Source organism: Pygoscelis adeliae, unplaced genomic scaffold (assembly GCF_000699105.1).
Source record: "Pygoscelis adeliae isolate BGI_AS28 unplaced genomic scaffold, ASM69910v1 Scaffold21, whole genome shotgun sequence".
Classification (NCBI taxonomy): domain Eukaryota; kingdom Metazoa; phylum Chordata; class Aves; order Sphenisciformes; family Spheniscidae; genus Pygoscelis; species Pygoscelis adeliae.
The window spans coordinates 2,628,290-2,653,616 of record NW_008824243.1 but is presented as its reverse complement, the minus strand read 5'-3'; the positions used below and the strand labels follow the sequence as shown (position 1 = coordinate 2,653,616).

Below are 25,327 nucleotides of genomic sequence, written 5' to 3'. Positions count from 1 at the left end.
CAAGACAGCCTCCGACCACCACATCTCCCACCAGTCCTTCTCTGTTTGTAAACAGCAGGTCGAGCAAGGCACCTCCCCTGGTAGGCTCACTTACCAGCGGTGTCAGGAAGTTGTCTTCTACACACTCCAGGAACCTCCTAGACTGCTTCCTCTCTGCCGTGTTGTATTTCCAGCAGACGTCCGGGAAGTTGAAGTCCCCCACGAGAACAAGGGCTAGTGATCGAGAGACTTCTGCCAGCCACTTGTAGAATGCTTCATCCACCTCCATCCTGGTTGGGTGGTCTATAACAGACTCCCAGCATGGTATCTGCCTTGTTGGCCTTCCCCCTCATCCTTACCCTTAAACACTTTACCTTATCATCACCACAATCGTTGAGCTCTAGGCAATTGAAACACTCCCTAACATACAGAGCCACCCCACCTCCTCTCCTTCCTCGCCTGTCCCTTCTGAAGAGTCTATAGCCATCCACTGCAGCACTCCAATCATGAGAGTCACCCCACCATGTTTCTGTGATGGCGACTAAGTCATATCTCTCCTGCTGCACAATGGCTTCCAGCTCCTCCTGTTTGCCGCCCATGCTGCATACATGGTGTAGATGGACTTGAGCTGGGCTATTGATTTCACCCCCAGCATTAGCATGCTACCCCTAGGCTCACCTCTAGTGGGCCTGGTTTTATCCCCTTCCCATGAGATTTAATGTGAGACAAGTATGGTTAACACCCATGAAGAAGAAGACATATTAGCAAGGGAATAAGTCATTAGCTTTGGAGGAACAGCAAGAGAAAGGTAGTTATTACCTATGGAAAATTAAGGGTTATCTGAGACAGAGGTGTGAGGAAAATTATAATGTGTCATAAACCAAGTATTTCCACTGAGTTCATTCTTGCTGTATCTTTTGGTGCTGCTAGTTTTAGTTCCAAGATTTATTTGCTGAAGATATTTTGCAAGTTTCCCTTTAGAATTAGGGATTAGAAATGAGGTCAGAAATGGAACTATTTTGGGACAAATGTTTTCCCACTGTTCACTGAGATTTTCTGTTCTTTATTGTCCATATGACTTTATTTTGAAACATGGAGATTATCTGATCTGATCTGATAAAAGTTTTATAAAAGATGTAAATGAATTTGTCTTTATCATGTTGATAGTAGTAATATAACAAGTTTATATATCAGATACAACTTTTGCCAGCAACCAAGGCCTGCCAGCTCCTATGACTATAAAATCCTACTAGATGAGGACTTTTTCTTCCATTTCCAAGTGCCTCAACACCTGGAATAACTTGATTCCTTCAGTTTTCAGTAAAATATAAAAATGTTACAGAAAAGATCTTGAAACCACTTATATTAAAGAATCATAAAACAGAAAACGAACAAAAAACCCCAAGGTGCTGAGGGTAGGCATTTATCACCATGTAAAATGCCCAGGAATATACAAGACATCATCACTGATACATGATACAGGACCTGCAAGATATGTGTCACCTTCAAGAAATAAAAGACCACTGACCATAACCTAGAATGGTATGCAACACCCAAGTTATAAAAGGCCACCAAGGTTAATTTAGAATGGCAAAATGGTACCCAACACCTCAAATGCTCCCTGGGTTGTTGTTGTTACTAATACATAGGCCCTACTCATGATTCTTTTTCCTTGTGTTTGCAATAAAGTTACAATTTTTACACAGTTAGGTACCAGAGCAATGCCATGGTAATCTTTACTTGGCAAAATAAAGATTTCAATAGAAAGTATACAATACAGTAGATCAAAAGTTAAGGAGAGAAAATAGTTTTACCCTTTCCAGCAAATATTCACTGTATATCCAAAACAATAATACTGCATCACACTTTTAAAAATTATTATCATAAATGAAATCAGCAGGCATGAAATCAGCCATCTATAATAAAAAATTAATACTAAACAAGAGTTAGCGTTTTGTGTTATTCCATCATATTTACTACCTTGGATTTTATACAAAATACAAACATTTTTCTTGTCCTATGTGTATCCTTTTTTATTACTTACTTAGCTTTTTCATTTATAAATCTCTGTGTAAACATGTTTAACAATTAATGTTTGTCACCACATCCAAGTTTTTTACCTTTCTTGAGACAGAGAGGCTGACTGAATCCTTTGCAAAAGGTAACAGTCACTAAATGCAAGTTTTCCCAGTCCAGAACAAACTTTTTTGTTCCACTCATGCCAGTCATTCCTATAGCTTGTTTCAAGAAAAGCGATCAAATAATTTATATCAGATCTATTCAGATTGCAGTAATCTGTTGTATAATCTATTTATCTTTATTATTTAGTACATTTTACTTATATTGAAAATACATTCAGCAGACATGTTTATTGACTCAGCTGTAATATATGTTCAACAGATTATTTCTCAAAGAATCAAGAAAAAAACTGTTACTGAGTGAGCAGCTCTGTGAGTACGATTGTTACACATTTATCCATGTAAAATTATATCGATGGTTGTGATATTCCATGCTAATGTACTTAATTTACCTGCAGTTTCTCATAATCCTCCATAGTTCTTACTGACATGAAACTGAAACCATCATCTACTCACTAATTACTCTTCCATTTGGTTAACACAGAACATACAGAGTAGTAACACCTCACTGAGTATTGACTGACAATTTCTCTCAGACTACCTCAATGAAAATTAACTCTCAACTTCAGGAAAGAGAGCAAAGAGTTTTACATTTTTACTCTTACATTTCAATTTAAGATTAGAATCATAGAATCATAGAATCATTAAGGTTGGAAGAGACCTCTAAGATCGTTGAGTCCAACTGTCGACCCAACACCACCATGCCCACTAAACCATGTCCCTAAGCACCTCATCTACATGTCTTTTAAATACCTCCAGGGATGGTGACTCAACCACTTCCTTGGGCAGCCTGTTCCAGTGTCTAACCACTCTTTCAGTAAACAAATTTTTCCTCACGTCCAATCTAAACCTCCCCTGGCGCAACTTGAGGCCATTTCCTCTCGTCCTATCGCTTGTTACTTGTTGGAGAAGAGACCGACACCCACCTCGCTACAACCTCCTTTCAGGGAGTTGTAGAGCGCGATAAAGTCTCCCCTGAGCCTGCTTTTCTCCAGGCTAAACAACCCCAGTTCCCTCAGTTGCTCCTCATAAGACTTGTTCTCCAGACCCTTCACCAGCTTTGTTGCCCTTCTCTGGACACGCTCCAGGACCTCGATGTCCTTCTTGTAGTGAGAGGCCCAAAACCGAACACAGTATTCGAGGTGCGGCCTCACCAGTGCCGAGTACAGGGGCACAATCACTCCCCTACTCCTGCTGGCCACACACAAGATTCATAAATATTTGGGTCTATTATCTTGAAGAAAATATTTAGTAAGATAGTGCAACAGGCAGAGAAACTATGGGAGGAAGGAGAAGCATATGATGTATTGTTGTAAACAAACAAACAAACGAAACCCTCATCTGAGAAATTACTCCCTGAATTTTCTTCCTCAAACATGTTGAAATTCTGTCAATCTGCTTTTCAGAAAAATCAAATCAAGAAATAACAATCTCTCCCAATTCCAACACCACTGTCGCAGATTTCTTCCTGGCCAAGGCACAGAACCTTGATTCCAGCTCACCTTTCCAACCTAACCTTCTGATTCTGGGGCAGATAATTATGATAACTTTCAATTCCAATACTCCTTTAGGGAAAATGTCTGCAGAACCTATATCTGAACATGTCTCTTTTTCTCTCACTCTCAGACATATCCTCCTGTCAACATATGTTTAATGATCAATACAAATTTAATTCGGCCAGTCTGCAGTATCTCAGTATCTTTATGATACTGCAACACTTCATTTCTCCCTATTCAAGAAAGACTGCATCATAATAGTATTTCAAGTTAGAAATGAAAAAAATGAAAACATCCCCCTCTCCCCCCCCCCCCCAAACAAGTATGAATTCCTAGTTTTTCTTTTCAGGCTTGCCCAGAATTTAACTTGTTAACTTGCATCACAGTTGGGGTTGGGGGAAGAGATTATCAAATACCTACAAACAGCCCAATAAATAAAGTCCCAAAAATTGGAGATAATTTAAAGTATTTTTTAACTTAGAATCTTACCATGAGGATTATCCAAAATAAAAATGAGAAAGGCTACATATATCTGAGCCTGAACCTAATTTTTAGAAGATGGGTAATCCACTGAGACTCTACCAAGAAATATGGGAGACAGTTGTTCAATCAATCCCTATGTGACCACAAATTATCTTGTGGTGACCTGTGGCACTGAGCCTTTCTCTGTCTTTCACCTCAGAAACGGAGGTGTCAGAAGTCTCCTCATTGGTATGAGTTCTATGAACACAAACAAATTATATCTGAAGGGCAAACAAGCTGCAGATTTTTAGAACGAACATTCATTAAGGTAAGTAACGCCTTCTCTTAAGCTGTTACCAATGGGGAAGGGGGCTGTTTTGATTTTCTTCCCCTCTTTCTCTCTGGAAACCTTCAGTGAATCCCAATTTATATGAATTCACTGACACTAGAAGGATCAGTGCCTTTTTTTTTTCTTTTGTTCTTGAAAGAGTTTACCCCTGAGTCCCAGTTGTATTACTGCTTCAGAGAAACGACAAGGGGTTCTGCGAGCAAGGGGAAGTCAAGAAATCTGATATATACAGTGATGACGGAGCAATGTTAATGAAGAAGATATAAACCCAAATAATTCTTTAAGTATTGGACTAGTAATTCCAGGTATCCTGTGGCCTGTGTCTCACTGATTATTGATTTTGGTGTTAAGGGAGGCACTAGCTGTGACTGGAGCTCTTCCATGTTGTTTGAACATATAGAAGGACTCTCTCCAAAGTGAATTCTTTCCCATCTCTTAAAGTAAGACCTGTCAAGTAAAGCCTTCCCTTTACTTGAGATATTTATAGGGTCTCCCTCGACTATAGAGCTTATTTTCACACAATCTTTAGGAACTTACTGGGTTTTCTGAATACTCCTTGTTCCACAGTTATAAACACAGATATTCCCTATAATATATGATCAGTATTTCTTTTTCATAGGAATCAGTATTGCAAATATGGACTTAATGAGCATACACTGTATGTAGAAAAACATCAGATATTTCATTCGCTTTATAGGTTAAAGGCTTTTACTATTTGACAGGCTTTCCTTGCTTGCTTAATATAGGATTAGCTCAGAAAGTCCGAACAAAACATTGCCCACAGCAATAATGTTGTTTTAGTCTATTTACAAACAAAATAAAATGTTATTAAAATTGGAAGATAAAAAAATTGAAAGCTAACGCCACTGGCCTGACCTTTCATCTAGTACCTCCTTTGCTTCTCAAGAGTTTCCATTCCCCTGGTGGCCTGCTTTCTGGCTTCTGTCTTCCATCCTAGGTTGCTGCTCTGGATACCTGGATTGACAACCCGAGAGGTCTTTTCACCTAGCTCATGGGGCTAAGTAGAATATGGCAATATTAACAACATAGTTTTGTAGACAACTCCTGCTGTTTCCTCTCTGTGCTGCTTTATAGTGTAATAAACACTGTATGTCCTTGAGTGCCATAGAGCACTGTATGAATAAATCAGCTTTGTAAGGAAAGCCTAGGATCAAAGCCGTCATTCTACAGCACTGCAAATGCCTTCCACACTTTTATCATCATCTACCATCAGACATAGGTTTTTCCTACAATAGTACTAGGAATATTTAGAAATATTTTTTTAAAATAATAAATAATGAGGTTTTCTATAAAATTGTCCAGCACTAGATGTTCATTACATTGGTTGCTTTTTGCCGATAACTGTTCAGGAAAATTATATTTGCTTATGTTTTTTATTATATCCTGTGCTATTTGATATGTTGTTCTAGATTATATCTCTATTAGGTTTTTCTGACCTTGTTAGAAAATTAATAAAATTTTCTATCTAGCTTTTTCAGGCAATGAATATTTCTATGGCATTTTAATGGCATCTATGTGTAAAAGCTTATCACTTCAGAAAATAAAAGCAAGCTCTTTTAATCAATTGAAGGTGAATACATTCTAGAGTTTATGGCAAAAGAATCAAACAATAACAGGCTTCATAATATGTGCTTGAGTATTAAAAACCTGTTGCATTCCACTGCTATTAGAAAGAAAAATGCTGTTCTAGAATACTACCATCAAATATAATCATATTGTTCATGTTAAGAAAGAAGGTGGTCCAAAACAACAGATCTTTGCCATTAATACTTTGTCTCCTTTTATGAGTATGGCAGTCTGGGATGACCAACACTACCTTGAAGATCTCAGTCACAGTTTTAGAAAAACTGAAATTAAACACAGTATCTTAGGCAATTGTTTCCTCTTTCCTTTAAATCCTCAATATTGAAAGTAGTTTTCTGATCCAGATTCTGAGTTCAGTTCTGATTCTTACAGAGCTGGATAAAGCCTTAATCTCATAACCTGTAATTTTATAAATGCAGGTAGAATTTGGACTTTGATGATTTGGATTATTTGATTTGACTCTTGAAAACCCAAATATTCTTTTTGATATTGATTATATTATTGTACCTTATCACAAAAAGTGGCATGGTACTTTACAGAAGCAAGCCACAGTCATATTTATGAGCCAGCTGAAATCTCCACTGAAGCATGAACTTTGGTATTCATATCCTATTTACAAATGACTTGTAGAGGGTAAACCATCCTTCAGTGATCGAGGAACACTGAAGGATGGTTTACCCTCTTGGCATTATTTGTCTGCCAGTACACAAATTACACCACTTTTCAAGGCATGTTATTTTTCCCTTTTCCTCCTGTATTTTTCCTGATATTTCAGGATCCAAGAAAGCTAAATTTTGTGAAGCAAGAGGTTAAAGCCAATTTTGTCTGCCTTCTGTTCCACTATGGGTGATGGTGTTAAACCTTTGTTGTTCTTCCCCAAATCCATCTACTGCCTCTTAACACAATGCTATCACCTAGCACTCAAAATCGCCGAACCTTGAATCTGTAACATGGGGGAGTACTGGGGAAGCACTACTATACGCTTGCTGTGATCTACATTCTTTCCTACCACATGCACTATATGCTGTTGTCAGAGATAAGATACTGCACTTGGGTCTAATATGTGATATGTCATCAAGAAATTTATCCCAACCATGTTAGTTTTAGTGAAGTTCATGGAGGAACACAGGTTTTGAATAGTTCTCTGCTGACTATCTTAAATCCCTTTCTCCATATCTGGAGCAAAAGTGCATGCAAGAAAGCAGCTAGAGACAAATGTCTCTGTTAACTGCTAGATTCTAAAACATACTGGGTTTGGTTAAGTAACAGTATTTAAATGTTAAAAATCAGCATGTAATTTATTGGGACAGAGAGAACAGTTATTTAAGCTTTAAATGAAAATTGGATCTTTATTTGGATGACTCATCATTTTTTCTATGTAATTTTAAAAAAATAAATTATAGTGCTTAGGGTAATAAATGCAATTCTACCTAGCTCTAGCAATTTATTTCTATATAACATTTCCTAAACTGTGCATTACAAGTTGTTTTGCTGAAATTAATTCTCAATGGTAAGAGTAACTTGCAATAATACTTTCTATCCTGAATAATCAAATGAAGAGAGGAAGAAATTACTACAGATTATAGAACACAACTTAAAAAGCAGCAAAATTATACAACAACTAGCATTTCAGGTGTTCTCTGCTGAGCCTTAGATTTTATTTTAATCCCATGATCATCAGACACGTGCTGAAAGGCAAGACATACACCTGATTTGAGCCACCAACCTACATGTCCACTGTTACTGCTGACTGAAATTTCAGAAATCTTTTGACCTCACACAGAATGCCAGGGGTCAGCTTGCATGAGCAGCATGAAATCAGATGTGCCGTATTGTTCAGCATCTGTTCCTAACTTCACACAAATGTTTCCCTGGAAAACACACAGCTGTCAGCATCGATAGTTCTATGCTTATCCATCAACATTTACCTATGTTTTGTCTCACCAATTATTCTCCTTAGAGCTTGTTTAGCTAGCTATACCTGGCTAACGAGCCTCAGATCAACACCTAGAGACTGTCAACTTAATTTGTATTGAAGAGATGATCTTTTCGTCTTTTCTCTCTTTTCTTCCTTTTCCTTCCTTTTCTTCCTTTTAAATCTTCTATCATTTTCGAGACTCAGCCTGTATTCTGCTTTTTGTTCTGCCTTACTATCAGCCTGAAACCACTTCTTACTAAAGACCTTTCTCTATTGGTACTGTAATTTTTATAGTATCATTTCAGAGTTTAGAGACAGTTTTATCGTAAGTAATAAATATTTCTAAAATTCATTCAGGCATCCAGCAATTGTGTTTATATTATGTCACCATCACATCATGAAAGATTGTAATGGTTAGAGGTCAAATGCATTTATAAATTAATATAAAATTTATAGCCTTTCATTAATTGGGCAAAGTAATAAAGGAACAGCTACTGAATAGCTTCTAGGTATTTCAACCACTTTTAGCATACTTAAATATTTCAAGATACATTTAAACCTAGAAATCATGTAAAAATGAATGTGCCATGTACTTCATGCTTCTCTGCTAACACATACATGCAGGCATCTATAATAGCACTGTGAAAACTCACACCCACATAAATAACATGTTACTGATATTGCTAAATATGCTAGAATTTATCTTACAGTGACATGAAAGGTAATCATAACTGATAAGAATAGACTTGTATTTCCTCTAGGAGAGACTTTCAGAGAAAGTTGAACCAAGTGCCTATTTCCAATGAAAGATAATAAAGTATATTCAGTACAGTTCTGTGTGGATAAAATGCCAGAACCATTTCAAGAACACAGTTTTAGGTATATTTCAGAGTACCTCTCTGTGCTAATAAAACTTGGCATAGTCCTACAGTAGACACTTTGGAAGAATAAGGAGTACAGTTATTAGTTTTGTCCTGCTTTTAATGTCTTCTTTTTCTTTTTTTTTTTTTTTCCTTTTCTATTGCTTGTTCTCTCCCACAATTTTTTTCTTGACTGTCATTTCCTTTTTCTTTCCTTTCCAAAACTATATTTTAAAAAAGCTTGTTTCCATAATTAAGTTGATTACTATCAGAAAAGCTTTTTTAATTACGTTTGCTTATTTAAAGACAGTGTATGACTAAAGAGCATGACAAAATCCATTAAATAAAATCAAGAATCAAGTGGCTTTTGAAAGCCACCAAGGCTGCTTGTTACCAATATTCAAGTTAATAATTTAATCATTCAAAAATCAACCTTTTTAATAAACAAAAATGCTTATTCTACCTCACCAAAGGACATTCTCTTTTTATTCAAACAGCGTGAAAGAACAAAGACATAAGATGCATAAGAATTAAATGACACCCCCCCCCAAATCAAAACACACTCCGTCACTATATTGTAATCAAGCCAGCTTGCATTTATTTCCTCTAATACTGAGAGGAATATACTAGCTGCCAAAAAACACAGGTACTTTAGTTGATCCATTGGGTCATATATTTCTTCAGTCATAAAATTCTAGCAACTTATATATTCTTGTTGATTTCATTATCTAGTTTTTAAATATTCAAGTGGGTTTTCCAATAACTTCCATTTTGAAGTAATAAATCATTAATATTCACAGATAGGGAACTGCAAAGAGTGCTAAAAATCAAACTCCCATTTCCATAGTCCAGTTACTTAGAGGACTTGAATACTTCTTTGCAGTATATCATATCTGCTAGGCTGTCACCATTTTAATTTTAGTGGTCTAAAAAGTATGTCTTGTTTTTCATTTTGAAACATTGCTGCCTGAGGCTATTACATCTATTAGCTAAGAAATCTTTTTTATGTGAAACATAAATGGCTTTTTTTATTTCAACTTTTCAATCTCATAATTCTTTTTTGATCTCGTAATTTTTACATTAGGTTAGTCCTTTGTTCTCCCTTCCTTTTCTTCTTCCCTCTCCAATACATGCCTTTCCTGCACACCCTTTTACTTTCATTTTGCAGCATGTAGGAACTCAAATGTACACAACAGACTCTGAAGTTTAGTTATATGAATAGTTCCACTCACATAAAACTAGAGTAGTTAAACTATTTTTTTTCTTGAAGTTTCTGTCCTCACTCTCATCACTACCACGTGGCTACATTCAAGTAACATGCAAAGTAATATCAGTACATGTCATTCGTGCTGATGACCACATGGCAATGGGTCATATTGATTAAGACCATGGATTGGGGAAAAATAGGAAAACAGATAATACTTTTAAAAGTGGAAAAAAAGGAGAAATAGTTAATATTATTATGTCATTACCTGAAGATTCAAGAAGTTTTGCTGACTTGTATACTTTTAAGAATTTGATAGACCTTAGAAGGCTGCTGCTATACTGGCATATAGATTTGTTTTGCTTTCCAAGGAAATGAATCTAATAAATAACAGGAGAAAGTGGAGCACTTAATATAAAGACCTTTTTTGTCAAATGAAAAAAAAAAAAGACTTCTTGAAAATATGAAAGTCTTTTCTGCTTTCACTTTACATCAATTTTAGACTGGAAAGTCTGTTTTGCCTCTTATACTGAGTATTTTTTAGTTTCTAGGTAGTTTTGGAAAATGACCACTTTATATCTCAGTAATACTGACACCATACCTTTAACCTGCTGTAGGTGGATCAGAGGTGATTGCATTTTTCATTTCCTTTGGTTGATAACTTAATAAAAACTGCCAATCTATAAAAAAATTAATGGAGGATTTTTTTTCAAGTATTGGTGCTTTCAAAATGAACTATGGAAAATATTCTAGTATTCTGTGATGATGCTCTACTTCAAAGAGATTAATCAACTCCAACCACATAGGCAAAGTCAATTAAAATTCTCATATCATGTTTCTATAGCTAAATCTTAAAGTATATTCAAATCTGAATATATGGACAAGCTTCTGGAAATCCTGGCTTCTACATTGGCTTGATCACGATCAGAGGGCAAACAGATTGATATTAAAAGCAGCCAGCATAAGAAAGACTGTCTATGATTCACATGCGTACCTGTATAAGTAAATATATGTATGCTTCATACACACATGAAAACACAAAGGGCATGCATGGATACACACAGAAGTAATACACCAAAATGTAACAGAGCCATAATGAATTCTAAAATGATAGAGATAGCTGAACCACGCTTTTGCTTCTCTGACTTGTTGTAATAAACAGCAATTAAGAAAAAAGGTAAATCAAAGTGATCTGAGCTGCCCATATATATAGTGGCCTCTTCCTTGTAGATTTTACAGAGGGACAGAGAGAGAGACCTGAGAATAAGCACAGAAAATAATCTAGGTATATGGGGGTGTTATTTTGAAAGTAAATGCTTTGTTAACCTTCAGTGAGCTACAGATTACAGCTTTATTAAATCTTAAAACAGGAGTATAACAGTCCTTTGACAGTTAGGCCAAAGCTCAGATAATTCATAACAGGATATTTTTTTTCCCGCAGTTCATAATGAACTAGAGATCAGAACACTCCTGTTAAAAATCAGAAGTGACTTGAGAGTTTATGGAAAGCATGTTCCCCAACACTTTCATATCTGCCATGGACTGTGTTGCCATACTCTTTGCCCTTTTCTGGGGATCTGTCCAACAGATCCTGCTTAGGTACCACAAGAGTGTGATCCTTTTGTAACCATGACAAAGGCATTTCTCCAGTACTATCCTGTAGATAGGGTTTCTTTAGAGAAAAGGCAGACTCTTCACTTTAAAGGGCTGTGGCAATGGTTTAAGTTGAGGGCAATTATAGAAAGAGCTAAACTTTATTTACCTAACTTATAATAGTTTACCTACTTCTTCCGTTTGACTTAAATACCAAATTTGCTTACTTACATCATTAATGCAAAAAAACCCAAAACAAAAAGAACCAAACCAAACAAAAAACCTGACCAGAGATTACTTGATTACTTGGACATGGATAGTTCTTCCATTCAGATCTTTCCTACAAGGGTCTTCCCTGATGGGCCCAATTAAAAAAAATAAAATGAAGAGGCTATCATAACTTATTTCTCAAGAAGGAAAACACCTACACCTACAAAAAGATCCAATTGCATTCCTTTTAAGAGACTCTACAGAATCATTCTCTTTCCTCTTATTAAGATTTTTCAGTATAGCCAGGAAAAAGGAAAAGATACTGTGGGGTTTTATTCCCTGTATGTTTCCACAGTATTATTATCTTTATATCCAAATGCAGTAAGAAAGGCTCAGGATGCAAGCTTGATCTCTGCCCCAGTCTTTTCTTTTAGGCTGTCATTCATTCCACCTCCAGCCCCCATTAATCACTTTAGCAGAACTGTTTTACAAAATGGCAGAAATGGAAACAGTTCATTTTAAATGTTATGGAGTAGCAATATAGTCTTCATAACTGAAGTAATGACAATACCCACTAAAATGTATTTTTACGTAAGTAATCCTTCCAAAACACATAACAGTAATATCATCTCTGAGCCCAGTGATTGAAATGGAAAATAGCAAAGCAAGGGTTATCTATCTTTCAGGTTCTTTCCATTAAAACTTCAGAAGTGCCATAAAGATGTGGTTTCTAACTCACACTAGATTCTAGCTTAAGTAATTCTATACCATCTTTTAATTTTAAAATTTTATGCCTCTTTTATTAATAAATTTATTTCTCTTTTAGCATTCTAACGATCCATATTAAAAATTACACTAATGATAATTACAATAATCAGTAATTCTAAAGCTAGTTGTTAAGTCATAAAGTGATTTAAATCACTTTGCAAATCATTTATGAAATTTGAAACTGAGAGCAAGATAATGTAGAACTAAGCATAAAAATCAACCCTCTCCCTTTATAATTAACATTTTAATTATGGAAGAGTCAAAACCAACATGAAACCATCAGGAAATTAAAATGTAAACAGTTTACATCCCTCTTGAGAAAAAATACGTTTTGGATGTGTGTATATACATAAGCTTATATCAGCCTGAGAACAAATCCACAGGCAAATTTCTTTTTATTATTAACTGTTCGCATCATACATTTTTCTTTTAAATTAACTACTGTAAAAACAAACAAGTTATTTAACAGTCATTATCATCATTTGGTAAATAAATTAAAATGTTAGAGTATGTGCCTTAACATATAACATGACAAAAATTATTTAAAAAAAATTTGTCTTTTTGATTGCATGTTCATCCAATAGAGCTAACACAGATTTTTGTCTCCTGTACTACTTCTATGTAGCATGTCCAGACCCAGAAAGATACCTTAAACGAGTTGTATATTTCTGAAGACAATGAAGGAAATGAGAAAGGGCTCCATCTCTATAAAAAATGTCATAAAAGCATGATTTGAAGATGACCAAGTATATTTTTTTTATTTCTCTCTATCTATACATCTACCTTCATCTACCTTCAGTATTAAAATATCATCTCTACTGAGCAGAGGAGAGCAGGATAGTAGTTCATTCTATGGAAAGAACTCCTTTTCCTTTTTTGACTTGTGCCATCACAGTATACAAAAATAAAATGACTGATTAAAAATTGAATTAGTCAATCAAAATTCATATATATTAATTCATACTGTATTTTTATTATATTTATTTCAATTAGTCCTTGTTGAAGTAGACAGAAATGTTACCCTCTTGCATGTCCTTGCTTTTATAAACCTGAGCTTTGAAGGTAATATCAAAAGTAAACACAGTAACTAGAAATTTTTGCTTTGGAAACTATTTCTTGGTATTGTTCTACTCTGTAGACAGATTTCAATGGGGTCAGAGGAAAGGAAGATCTATAATTAAAAACAATTTGATGCACCATAAAGTCACACATTTCATTTTTAGAGATGTTAAAATATGTATCTGATTTTTTTTTTTCTTTTTTTGTAAGATGCAACAAACTAACTCAAAACTCTCAAGATCTTACAGGAGGCCCTGCACAAGTTGTTTTACCTAACTGAATGGCACAGTAAAGAAATTTGTACTGAGTATCTGAGGTTTGATGCTCGACTGAATACATTATTGGCATGATGGACACTGATGTGACAGAAAGGATATGCACCATGTTGCCTGCAATAACGAATCATTAGACAAGCTCCGTTGGACCAGGCTTTTCCAGAAAAGGCAGCCAAATTTATATTACAATCAAGAGCTTTAGGATTGTGTAATAACATTGACTTCTATTTTGTGGTGGTTCCACTATTTCTACATTGCCTCTGGCAATATCATTTATATTCTATTTTTATTGGATTTCTTGATTTTTATTCCTTCATTGTATCTAGCAGTATAGAAAGATGACTGGCAGATATAAACAAGATATCCCATCAGTGTTACATCTTTTGGGTAAAGGTCTTAAATTTTTTTCTCCTCATCTGCTGCAGGCCACACAAATATCTTATTCACATTTCTGATTAAAAAAAAAGTTCTTGCTGCTGTATTATTCCTGCTTAGAACATTTCATTTCTGAAATTTAATCCTGCCTGGGATTCCAGCCACACATCTGACTTATCAGAAAGAAGAGGAAATACTCTGCCACGTAAGATACGTCTCACTACATATTCTAGCTTATCTTCCTATTACTTTTTTTATTATAATTTCTAGATGTACTAGGTCTACTTTAGGCTAGATTGACACGAGTGCATTCTACTCCTGTATGCAGACTTGTATTGATTTTGAGATGGAAAATTATTACAAATAAAAGCAGGATTCCAAGCACAGACTGTAATTTTTTATTGTACTCTATACTCACATAAATCCTCCCAACACTCCCAATAATAGAAGGGAAATGGGAAACCATGACACATTTCATTATTCATACAGATTGTTGGTGCCTTTAAGTAACTAAGGTTTGTTCAAGTGTTTTGATATCTTTCTAATTATTGCTAAATAACATTACAAAACCTTACTGCTTGGCCTGAACTATAAAATTAACTTGGTCTGCTTTAGTTGCCCTATTTGAAACAAACATGCTGATGCATTAGCCTTCTTTTCTTTCCATGTAATGACTTTCTGTTGATTATTTTCTTGACCCCTAATATACAAAATTAAGTTTTTCTCTTCCCCCTCCCCCATTAAAAATGATTGCACGTCAACAACTCTCTTCAAACGTCTGCTATTCAAGCTATGCAATTGGACAAATCTAAGTGTCAGAACTGGCTTATTGGATAAACCTTTAAGAATTCAAAATTATCTTTGTATAATATTCTTTTGAAAATCTCACTTTCCACAAAACACTAATGTCATGTTAGCATACACATGGAAAGGGAACACAGCTAAAAACCAATAATGGAAATTCAGTTAATTAAATTTTCATGAAAGCAAATATTTGAAAAAAAATTCTGAGGTACTTGTTCCAGCCTATTTACACAGTGAATGATTAAGAATAAGCTCTAGTAAACATTGTTCACTCAGTTAAAACACATTATTATTATTTAATAGAAGGTAAACATCCACAAACTGAAAATAAATATATATATTCATCGTCATCTAACCTATCACATGAATTGAAGTTGTTGTTGCCCTCTTCTATATGTTCTATAGCCACAAAGCCTTCTTTTTGAATGTTAAAACTCTTACAGGAGGGTGCATGAGTCATAGTTTAATGCACATCAGAAGTGCTGCAGTGAATGGTGGAAGAAGATGTAGCCATCCACAATTCTTTTGAAACATGGGGCAAGATACCTGCGGCATGCTGGTCTGCTGGCATGGGATAAAGGTACAAGTTATGGATCTGTGTCCCTTAAGCTGATTCTAAGTCAGTCCTGACACTTCATGAAACAAAGCTGAAGCAATGAGACAAATGATCAAGTAGTGACCTTCTACAGGCAAATACCTCTTTATGTTCTCAATGCATGTCTATAAAGTAACCATTGTTTATAGGCAGTTTTCCCTAAGCATTCAAGTTCCGGATACTACAGTACAATTTCCAAAACCACTGCAAGGTCAGGTTGAAATTGCTTTAAACTATCATATAAATAGATTTTTTTTTCTACAGTGAATTAAGTCATATTTTTACAAGGTTAAGTAGGGTGCAAAGTATTTATTCCCTGTTTCTGTTGGGAAATTTACTAGTATTCTGCCATTAAATCTGCATGACCAAGCAAATATAAAAATCAGAAATGAATTTTATTCCATTTTTTCTTCATCAGAGATAATTTGTAACAATAAACACCAAAATGTACAGATATATATCTCAGGAACAAAATGAAATATTTAAAATCTGCATTCAGCCACCCAGATTGAATAACGTAACCTGCACATCGAATCAAGGCAATTCATATTTGCTAAAAAGTGCTATTAAATAGCACTCTTTTAAACAATACCTTCCTACTTTTTACAGGAAGATACCTTTGCATGAGATGCCCAGTGCCATAAAATAGCTAACCAAGTATGTGTAACAGTTGCTTGACTGTTCATGTAAAACACTTGCCTTGTGTATATGTAACAAATAGGAGATTGCAAACTTGATTTCAGATTAGTTGCCCTTCCACTGTGACATGACAGATTTTAGCTTTTCCCCTTTCATTGGGGAAAAAAAAAATAAGAGGAGATAAGAGAGATTTACAGAAATTAATTAGGATTGTGCACATTAATTACTATACAATCAAGTAAACCTACACCATACTTGCATGGACAGATTGATTCCACCCCCACCCCCACCCCCCCCAATAAGTGCTAGGAAAGGAGGTATACAATACAGGAGGTTACATATACAGAATGAGATAAAAAAATATTTAGAAGAATGGTATTAGAAATACTTAAAATGAGTTCTTCATTGTACTCGGGACAGCAACTATGTGATGCGCTCAAAAGAGAGTAAGAATATATCAGTTCATTCCTATCCACTGCACTCCAAATGAAAGAGGACACAAGTTTTACAGAATACCCTCCTGCTCCATAAAGTTGTGCTTTTACATGAATGTTAACAAGTGGGATAAAATAGTACAAGTGAAATTAACTAGTAGCAAGATTCTTTTGCTGACATGCTATGAGCAAGTGTTTGAATCGTGCATGGAGATGACAGGTTCATTCAAGAAGCTTAAGTTTCTGTTTTCCAGTGCAACATAAAAAGGAGATGAGAACATAGCCAATTATATAAATAAGACTCTGTGTGTGTGTGTATGCATGCGCACATGTACACCTGTGTATGGTTTTCTAATACTCATTTTAGCTGGCTGACGATTTTCTAAACATTTTTTCAAAGGAATTATAAACCTGAGCAGAAAATATTCTTGAGGAATACACAGCTATTTCATAGGAATTTTCAATAAAATTTGTTATAAACATGTTATCTAATGTTTGAGACTAAAAGATAGTAAGACAGAGGTCACGTATCTATTAAAAAGGAACATAAAAAATCAGGACTAATAGCCTATGAGTAGGACACTTACCTGGGACATGATCTATATTGGAGACTGCATGAATTTGAACCTTGGTCTCCGATATCTTGACTAAGTCTCTTAATCATTAATAATTAATGATATTGCCTGCTCTGGACTGGATCTTTCTCACTACAAAAAACAAACAAAAAGGAAACAAAAGCTTTCTTGCATTCATCCCAAAATGGGACATCAGGTTCTTGAAAACTAAAATATTGAGGGATGTAGAGAAATAGTTTTCTATCTAGTTAAGAGATAACAAGTTCTGAAAATGAGATCATTTACAGTTTAAAATAAATTATTGACAATAAATGTTTGCCATTGAAATAAATGAAATCTGCAAATTTGACAGAACATATTTATTAAATATCCAGCAACTGCTACTATTAAACCATAATAATATTTATTCAAAACCTAATAACAAACTGTTGCCTTTGTAAAATGAAAGAAGTTGTCTGTTTGCCAAACAACCAAATTATTTTTGAGTAGAGATAAGTACAGCTTTTACACAACTTCATAAATTTCAAATGCCAATCTGCTACAAATTGGACATCCCTCAACAAAAATTAGCTAAGAAATTGAAAAGAGCTTTTTCTTATTTCTACTTGAAATTGTGTTAACTGCCATGGGCAAATACTATCTTCATTGCATATCAGCAGAACCAACTGAACTGATAACAGAACAAATACTGTTTTGAATATCAGATAAAGAGATCTGGGTGGTCAAAGAATCTTAGAAGCCTGACAGCTCATATCACTGTCATGCTTGTTGAGAAATGGATAATGAGTATTACAGCATAGTTTCACAAATAAATTATTTTCTTATTCTACAGTATGCCAAGACAGTTTGCTATAAGTCTAGATAAAAGCATTGAACACAGCTGCTTTAGTTCTGTACCACTAAAACCTTAAGTATCAAATTATAGCTTTAATGGACAAATTGTACTTTGAAAGAAATTATAAATATTTTTTTCCATATTGGATATTAAGAACAGAAGAGTGTGTGTGCATGTCCCAACAACACAGAAAGTTAAAAATTTGAAAGATTTCGTCATTCTTCCACAGCAACCAAATATATTTGTGTTTACTGGTCTCTATAAGTAATGTTAATAAAATATTATCATTCAGATTTTAATTTTTGTAGATCCAAAAGATTCTAACTCTAAAAGTCAAACTCCCAAAGGAATATAGGGACAGTCTATAAAGATGCAGAGAGGAGTTAAGGGTTGCATATATGTGCATTATTATATATGCTGTCAGATAAAAAGAAATCATGCTTAGTTGGCCTGTGTATCTTCCAGCAGACATTCAACCATCTTGCAAACTACCTGCTGTCCAAACAACATGAAGTTGGAGCTAGGCAGCCAGCAACCAGAGTATGTTGAGTTGTGAGCAGGAAGCACGTGAATTTCCTGGCCAGGAAATTCAAACTGCTGTTTATGCTCTGCTTATGTTTGAAGCTAAATTGAAGTTCAAGTTCCCTTGAGAAATAACTGTCTCAACCCAGATGATGTTGTCTCATTCCTGATCTTAAAATTAATTTCCATGGTACTACAGGCAAGAGGAATTTAACATGTATCAATACAGAAAACATTGTGCCATGACAGCAGTCAAAACCAACTAGAACACTGCAAGTAACTACAGCAAGAGAAAATATCTGAATTGGGCGACTGCACTCTTGGAGGGGTAACAAAATAAGTCTTTTCATACATCGATTCCTCAGGGGAAAGCAGATTATGGAGACACACAAAACCAGATGTACAACCAAAACCAGTAAAACAATTTGGCACTGATACTTCCTAGGATATGTGGCTGAGTCACAGGCCAACCCAAAAGAGATCCTAAGAACTAAAGCGGTTCACATTTGCATTTTTCCTACCATTACAATTTTTTCAGCTTTAGTAAACTCCAAACTTCAACGTAATGTAATAAGCAATGGAATAATGTAATATAAAGTAAACGCCAATATCAATGCCAATTGTGTACATATTGGAAAATGTATGAATGCACTGATATTAAATGTGTCCTCCACCAAGAGGGGGACTTAGGTTTCTATGCTGATTGCCTCATGTCACTTCACAATGTCACTTCACAGCAGTAAGAGGAATACTTTGAATTTCTTTTTTAAATCTGTAATTTGAAATACCCATAGAAAACTTTCAGTTGCTTATTTCTACACAGGTATTTGCTTAGTGACAAAAATGTAAGGTAAATCTCTTTTACAGAGTAAGTAATCAGATTGACAGACTGTTGATATACTTTATTCGTTAACAGCTATATGAAGAATAAATTATATAATATTATAGTTCTATTGAGAATAACTTAAAGACGATACAATTAATTTTTTAATTAAGATAAAAATTATATCAGAGAATAATGTTCAAGTGATTAAATCTTTAAAGAAAAAGCAAGCTAATTACCTATGCTATGGACCATACAATTACATGATGACAAGAATGCAAGCAGAGTAAAAAATATTTCTTTCCTCATTATCCTTTAAAATTCATATATATTACGTAAGTGAAATAACCAGGATGTTATAAATACACAACGTATCCATATTTTACCCTGTGGTTATGTCACCAAGTTACGACTTGAGTGTCCCATCCTTCTTGAAACACCTAGTATACTAATTGTACAGACACAAAAAAGTAACTAACAGTTTTGAGCTTCATTAGACACATATAACCGACTAAGAGAGAGGCAATTACATCCTGAGGTTAAGTGAAAGACACATGTTTCCATGGGGGAGCCTGTGGACCATGGCAAGGCTAGTACAAGGAAAGAAAATTATAAATATTCCATAAAAGTCAAGTCTCCTAAGTATTATTTTGATATTGACAAAAGCTACAGGTTTTAGTTCCCAGCTTGATTTTTCCAAGATGTTTTGCATGTCTCCTTGAAGATCTTCTTCAGGAGGAAAGTTGAGTTATTCTTGAAGACAGCAGTTGTTTACTTTTCAGGAAAGCATTTAACACAGTAGATTTAACACAACAGAGTCTGAAGTTCAAGTATGTGATTCAGAGATTTTGGTGGTTCCATTAGGGGACAATATATTGTAGAGGCTGTCAAATTATTTTATCCTTACCACTCCAGATAGAGTAGATCCACCTGATGCACGTAAGAAAACAAAGAGTTTTATTCCAATGATGAGTTTAGCCAGGGGATTATTTCAGGGCTAAGTCATTGGCAGACCATTTTGTTCAAGGTCAGATCTTCCTCTAATATAGCCTACTCCTGAATGATTACTTTCCACATAAACCGAGGATAGTATGGTGTGTTACAGCTACATGCATCTACCAGTGGAAATGTTTGGGGACTTCTTTGTCCTGAAGTTCTTATATGCTTTCACGTGTATCTTTCTAAACAGATGATCGAACAGTGAGGTAACATCTCAACTAGACGTTAAAGGACAGTAACACTAAGCTACCGGTGGGGGAGTATCTTTCAGAAAATCATTACTATATCTCTGATTCCTCCATCTAATATTCCTTCTGCTACACAGATACTAATTTCCTTCGGTTTTGCTCGTACGGTACATATTATATCAGGGCAATTATTTGTAACTTGTATTTACCTTTCAAGTTTCTCTCTCACATTGTACACTGGAAGAGACTGTATACCTGAAAGTTTCTCTGCCTTTCCCAGCTATACCACTTAATCTGATAGAGACTTGCACAACTTGCCTGTACTATGTTTTTACACAACTGCAAATAAATCATATTTCCTTTTTAATTACTTCTTTGATAAGCTATTCAACATCCATCTTTAAGGACAATTCACTTCAGTTGCCTGTCTTACTTTGAGATGAATGGCCTTACAAGAGACCCTATTTCTCCTCTCTGGGTATAAAAAGAGCATGGGATAACTAGCTCAGATTCAGAATGCGACATTTACATTCAAGGTCAATATATTCAGAAAACTTTTCCAACTGGAGAATCTATAAACTGAACTCAGAAAGGCTTTTATTGTGCCAGTTGGCCAGTGGCTGCAGCTGTACGGTTGAAAATAGAAAGTCAACAGCTAATACAAATAGCATTGTTGCAATTGTCAGCCAGCAATGACAAACCCATGCCTTGGCTCTTCACCACCCCTTGAAGTGGTGCAATTACTATTGTTTTTATAAAAAGCTCAACATTGGCTTATGCTAAAACAGCGAATAATTTAAAATAATGTCAAAACGTCAAAGCAGTTAAATGTCAATTATTTTATCATGGCTATATTCCTCTTTTGTGCAAATACTCTTTAAACCAGTTTAGCAAAAGTATTTTCCTTTTCAAAAGGTTTTTAGCTGCACTTCTGATTTCCTCTCACTGCCTAGATATAAAAATACAATTTCTTAGTTTATATCTATCTATACATCTATACATCCACATGGAATAAATATATGTATATTTCAAAGCTATTGCATTCTTTAGATACATGAAGTTTAGGTTCATAACCTAAATTATTTTACTCTCAGATGTCTGTTGCTAAGAATGTGACTCCTTCAGACTTGATAAAAATTTCCCACTGGTGCTTAAATGTGCATGTGTGGACATAAGCCTGAAGATTTTACTGAACTTTTTATATGACAATCTTCCAGCAATCAATTTTTGAACCCATACGGAGACTCTAATGTGAATACTAACTAGTCCAAGTAGAAGACTACCATTCCATGAATCTGCAGAAGAAAACTGGTATTATTCAGTGTATAACTAACAAAATGGATTCAAACATGATCCAAAGTAACGGTACTTATGAAAGCAGAAGCAAATACTGACAGACTTTTTTCATTCTTTCAGCTTTAAGTTATATGATATGCCTACAGCTATTACATGTAGCTTCATAATATTAAATAACCTATTGTCATGTCATTTAATTACTAAATTTTTTAAGTCTCTTCATGAAACAAATGTGTGCACTTTAAGATATAAAATTTCTGGTCATAAACCACAGTTTTATGGATTCTGTTTTCTGCAACAGTTTAACCACAGACCATGCCATAAATTTATATAAAAGTTGGAAGACAAAAACAAATTAGTCCTGAAGCAGTACTTTTCATTAAACAAAAGCATGAAATATTTTGCCATTAAAAGAATAATAATTATTAACTTTATGTCAACAGGGATATAGTACATATAAATTCGAGTGAGAATGATCTGTGATGCTATGATCATTAAATAAAATGCTTCTGTTATTCTTTTTAAGTACAAAATCCTTTGGAAACAGTAATTTTTGCAGATTGTTCATAATAAACTTTTAAGAAGGAATTTTCATTTCCGAGTTAGTTAAGGGGTATATGATATTCAAAAATGAACAGTGTCCCCAATAATATGCAATATTTTGGGGGGGGGGTTAATATGAAAGAGGAGTGATATGTTCCACTTCTGTTTTCCAAATCGCTTGATTTGTAAATGTACTATATGACTATGGTAAATATGAATATACAAAATTAATTTTAATTCTGTAACAGGACGGTTAAAGATTAACTCACACTAGTCAGTGGCATACCATTTATCTGTATTTATAACAAATTCAGGATTATTAAAGATGCACAGAAGCTTTGTGATTTCTGAATTGTAATAATGAAATAACGAGTTTATTTCAATCAAGTGCATAGTATTTCAAACACTATTTTTGTGAAATTATTAAGCCAGTGTTTGCATAATTATTTCACATACATACATCTCTCAAGCTACTGAAGCAATGCCTTCAATCCACTAACTAGTAAACAGAACTGCTGAAACCATCCGGTTGCTTCCTGCACTAGATTCCTGCACTGATTTAGTGATTCACCATAAACCTTTAACTTTCTAACAAAGCTTTGACATGCGGGAAAGAAAAATATTTCAAAATATCTTTTTTGGTTTAGTTTTAAAAAGATTGTATGTTCAAACTGTAAGAGTTTTAAACTGGATAGTGCTATAGTAGCTTGTAGTGTGGAAGGTCAAACATTGCCAAGATATGGAAGTAGTAGTTTCAAATATTTTATTGGAATGTAATCTTCTGCACAGAGAAAAATCCTGTGCTTTTTAAAACATCTTCTGAAGCTATTTAAATTTCCATGGTTAGTTCTCCTCTGGAATAATAGCAGACCATTTTACTGAAGTCAACAACTATGCCTAAATATGTTTCTAATACAAATAGCAAAAGCATATGTGGATGTCCTGTTTTGCAAGCACATTATGCTAAAAAAAAATAAATACAAAAACAGATGAAAAAAACCTCCCCCAAAAAACAAGCAGCCCCCCCCCAGCTTCTAACAAACTCTTCATTACATGAATATTAAAATCACACAGTTGTCAAAATATGAATCCAACATATTCATCCACTAGTGGCAACTCATAAGTAGAATGTATTTGCACAATACGTGTCACCAGGCAATGATAACACAGCATTAGCAGATATAGAACAATTTTAGACATATGTTTAATGCTGGTTTTGTTGGCTGTTTTTTATTTCCAATAAACTAATGGAGAATAGAAATGTACTATGATCTTAGGAATCAGAAATGTATTACTAGCTACATCAAAATATAGCTTATGAAGGTCAAAATCCAGAGACAGAGACTACACTGATCCTAGCAGAAGCACCGCTATTTTAAACTGCGGAGTGTTCTATCTTTTCTTTCGATATACAAAAAGACACTACTCCACTGCCAACTAGAGAGCACTTCTACCACCTTTATCTAAACAAAGCTTTGGGAACAGCTGGGCAGATAACACAGTTTCCACTGAACGCAGATGTTCTTTCAGGTGTACCTCTGAAATACAGACTCAGTAACATTTTGCTGCTACTAAGATTCCAGATGGAGGCTGACTCATAAAAGCCTGTGGCTTTTATACCTACCTACCCCCTCTTATCAACATCAAAACAGCTACTCTAAGTTCTAGGTGAAACGCAGTCCAAATGGTCAGTATACTCTAAAAAAATACTAAGAACAACATAAACTAAAAAAGCCACCCTAAGTTGACCTAACTAACCCAGTTTCCTCCTAAGAGAGATACTGTATAGAACAGACATAGTAAACTCCTACTGATTGCTATCAGTGGTGACAAGCAACCATGAGATGCTTGGGGCAGTCACCATGACGCTTTTGTTTGGGCAAACAAAAACATCTAAGATCCAGATATATTTTCAGCAGATATGATTAAACAAAAATATCTGAATAGATAGGGCACAGGTCCACTCACTGCAGAATATACACAAAAGGTATAAATATCTGAAGTAACACTCAAAGAAGGATAAATGATTTTTAATCCAAAATTACAAGATTTGTATATAATATGCTAAAGGAAAGAGAACTAAAACTGCAAGTTATTACTTCAAGAAACAGGGTACATAAAGTTACTGTGATACTTACCACTGTGAAATTCATAACCTTCAAAATCCATATTGTCATCGCTAAGTTAACAATCATGGTAACCAACAGCAGAAGGACAAAGAAGTATAAGCACCTCTTTCGCCATCCATAAATCCCTACTGGGTAAAACTGAGGATGTTCAGTCCTTGGAAGACTGTTCTGTTGTGTTGCTAATATATACTGCTCTCGTGTCATCTGGAAAAGAAAGATGTAAGCACAAGTAAGCAAATGAGAGGTCTGTTTTTCATAGATTTTATTACATGAAGATTATCTGAGAACGTATAGAAAATCAATTTCTATGGGCACAGAAGGGATGCATTCATTCAGCATAAACCACATCAATGTTATTTTTACTAGGCATTTAGCAAAAATTTTGTGGTTTTCATTAATTTAAAGTAAATCTTTGGTTTGGTATTTCAAATTGGATTTGCATTTCAAATTTATCAGCAAGAAACTGTAAAAAATATTAATGTAATCCATGTATGTATCTTACATTCTATTTCTGAAGACTGTTTTATTGTCCTTTATGAGGTCATTCAGGAAAATTTGGTTTTGGAGAAAAACTCGTGTAACTTTTTTGGTACTGGTTTTGGCTGAGATAAAGGTAATTTTTTTCATATTAGCTTGTAGCCAAAACCAGTACAC

The 25,327-nt window shown here is 34.7% G+C and overlaps 1 protein-coding gene across 1 annotated transcript in view; it reads right to left on the bottom strand.

Annotated features, from left to right (window-relative positions):
- The window catches only part of SGCZ (sarcoglycan, zeta), a 233,647-nt gene extending 208,770 nt beyond the window's left edge, over nucleotides 1-24,877 (bottom strand). Inside the window, exon 1 of the mRNA XM_009335134.1 lies at nucleotides 24,683-24,877. Coding sequence (XP_009333409.1) covers nucleotides 24,683-24,877 — 195 coding nt within the window. The remainder of the gene's footprint in view (nucleotides 1-24,682) is intronic.
- Nucleotides 24,878-25,327: the final 450 nt, after the last annotated feature.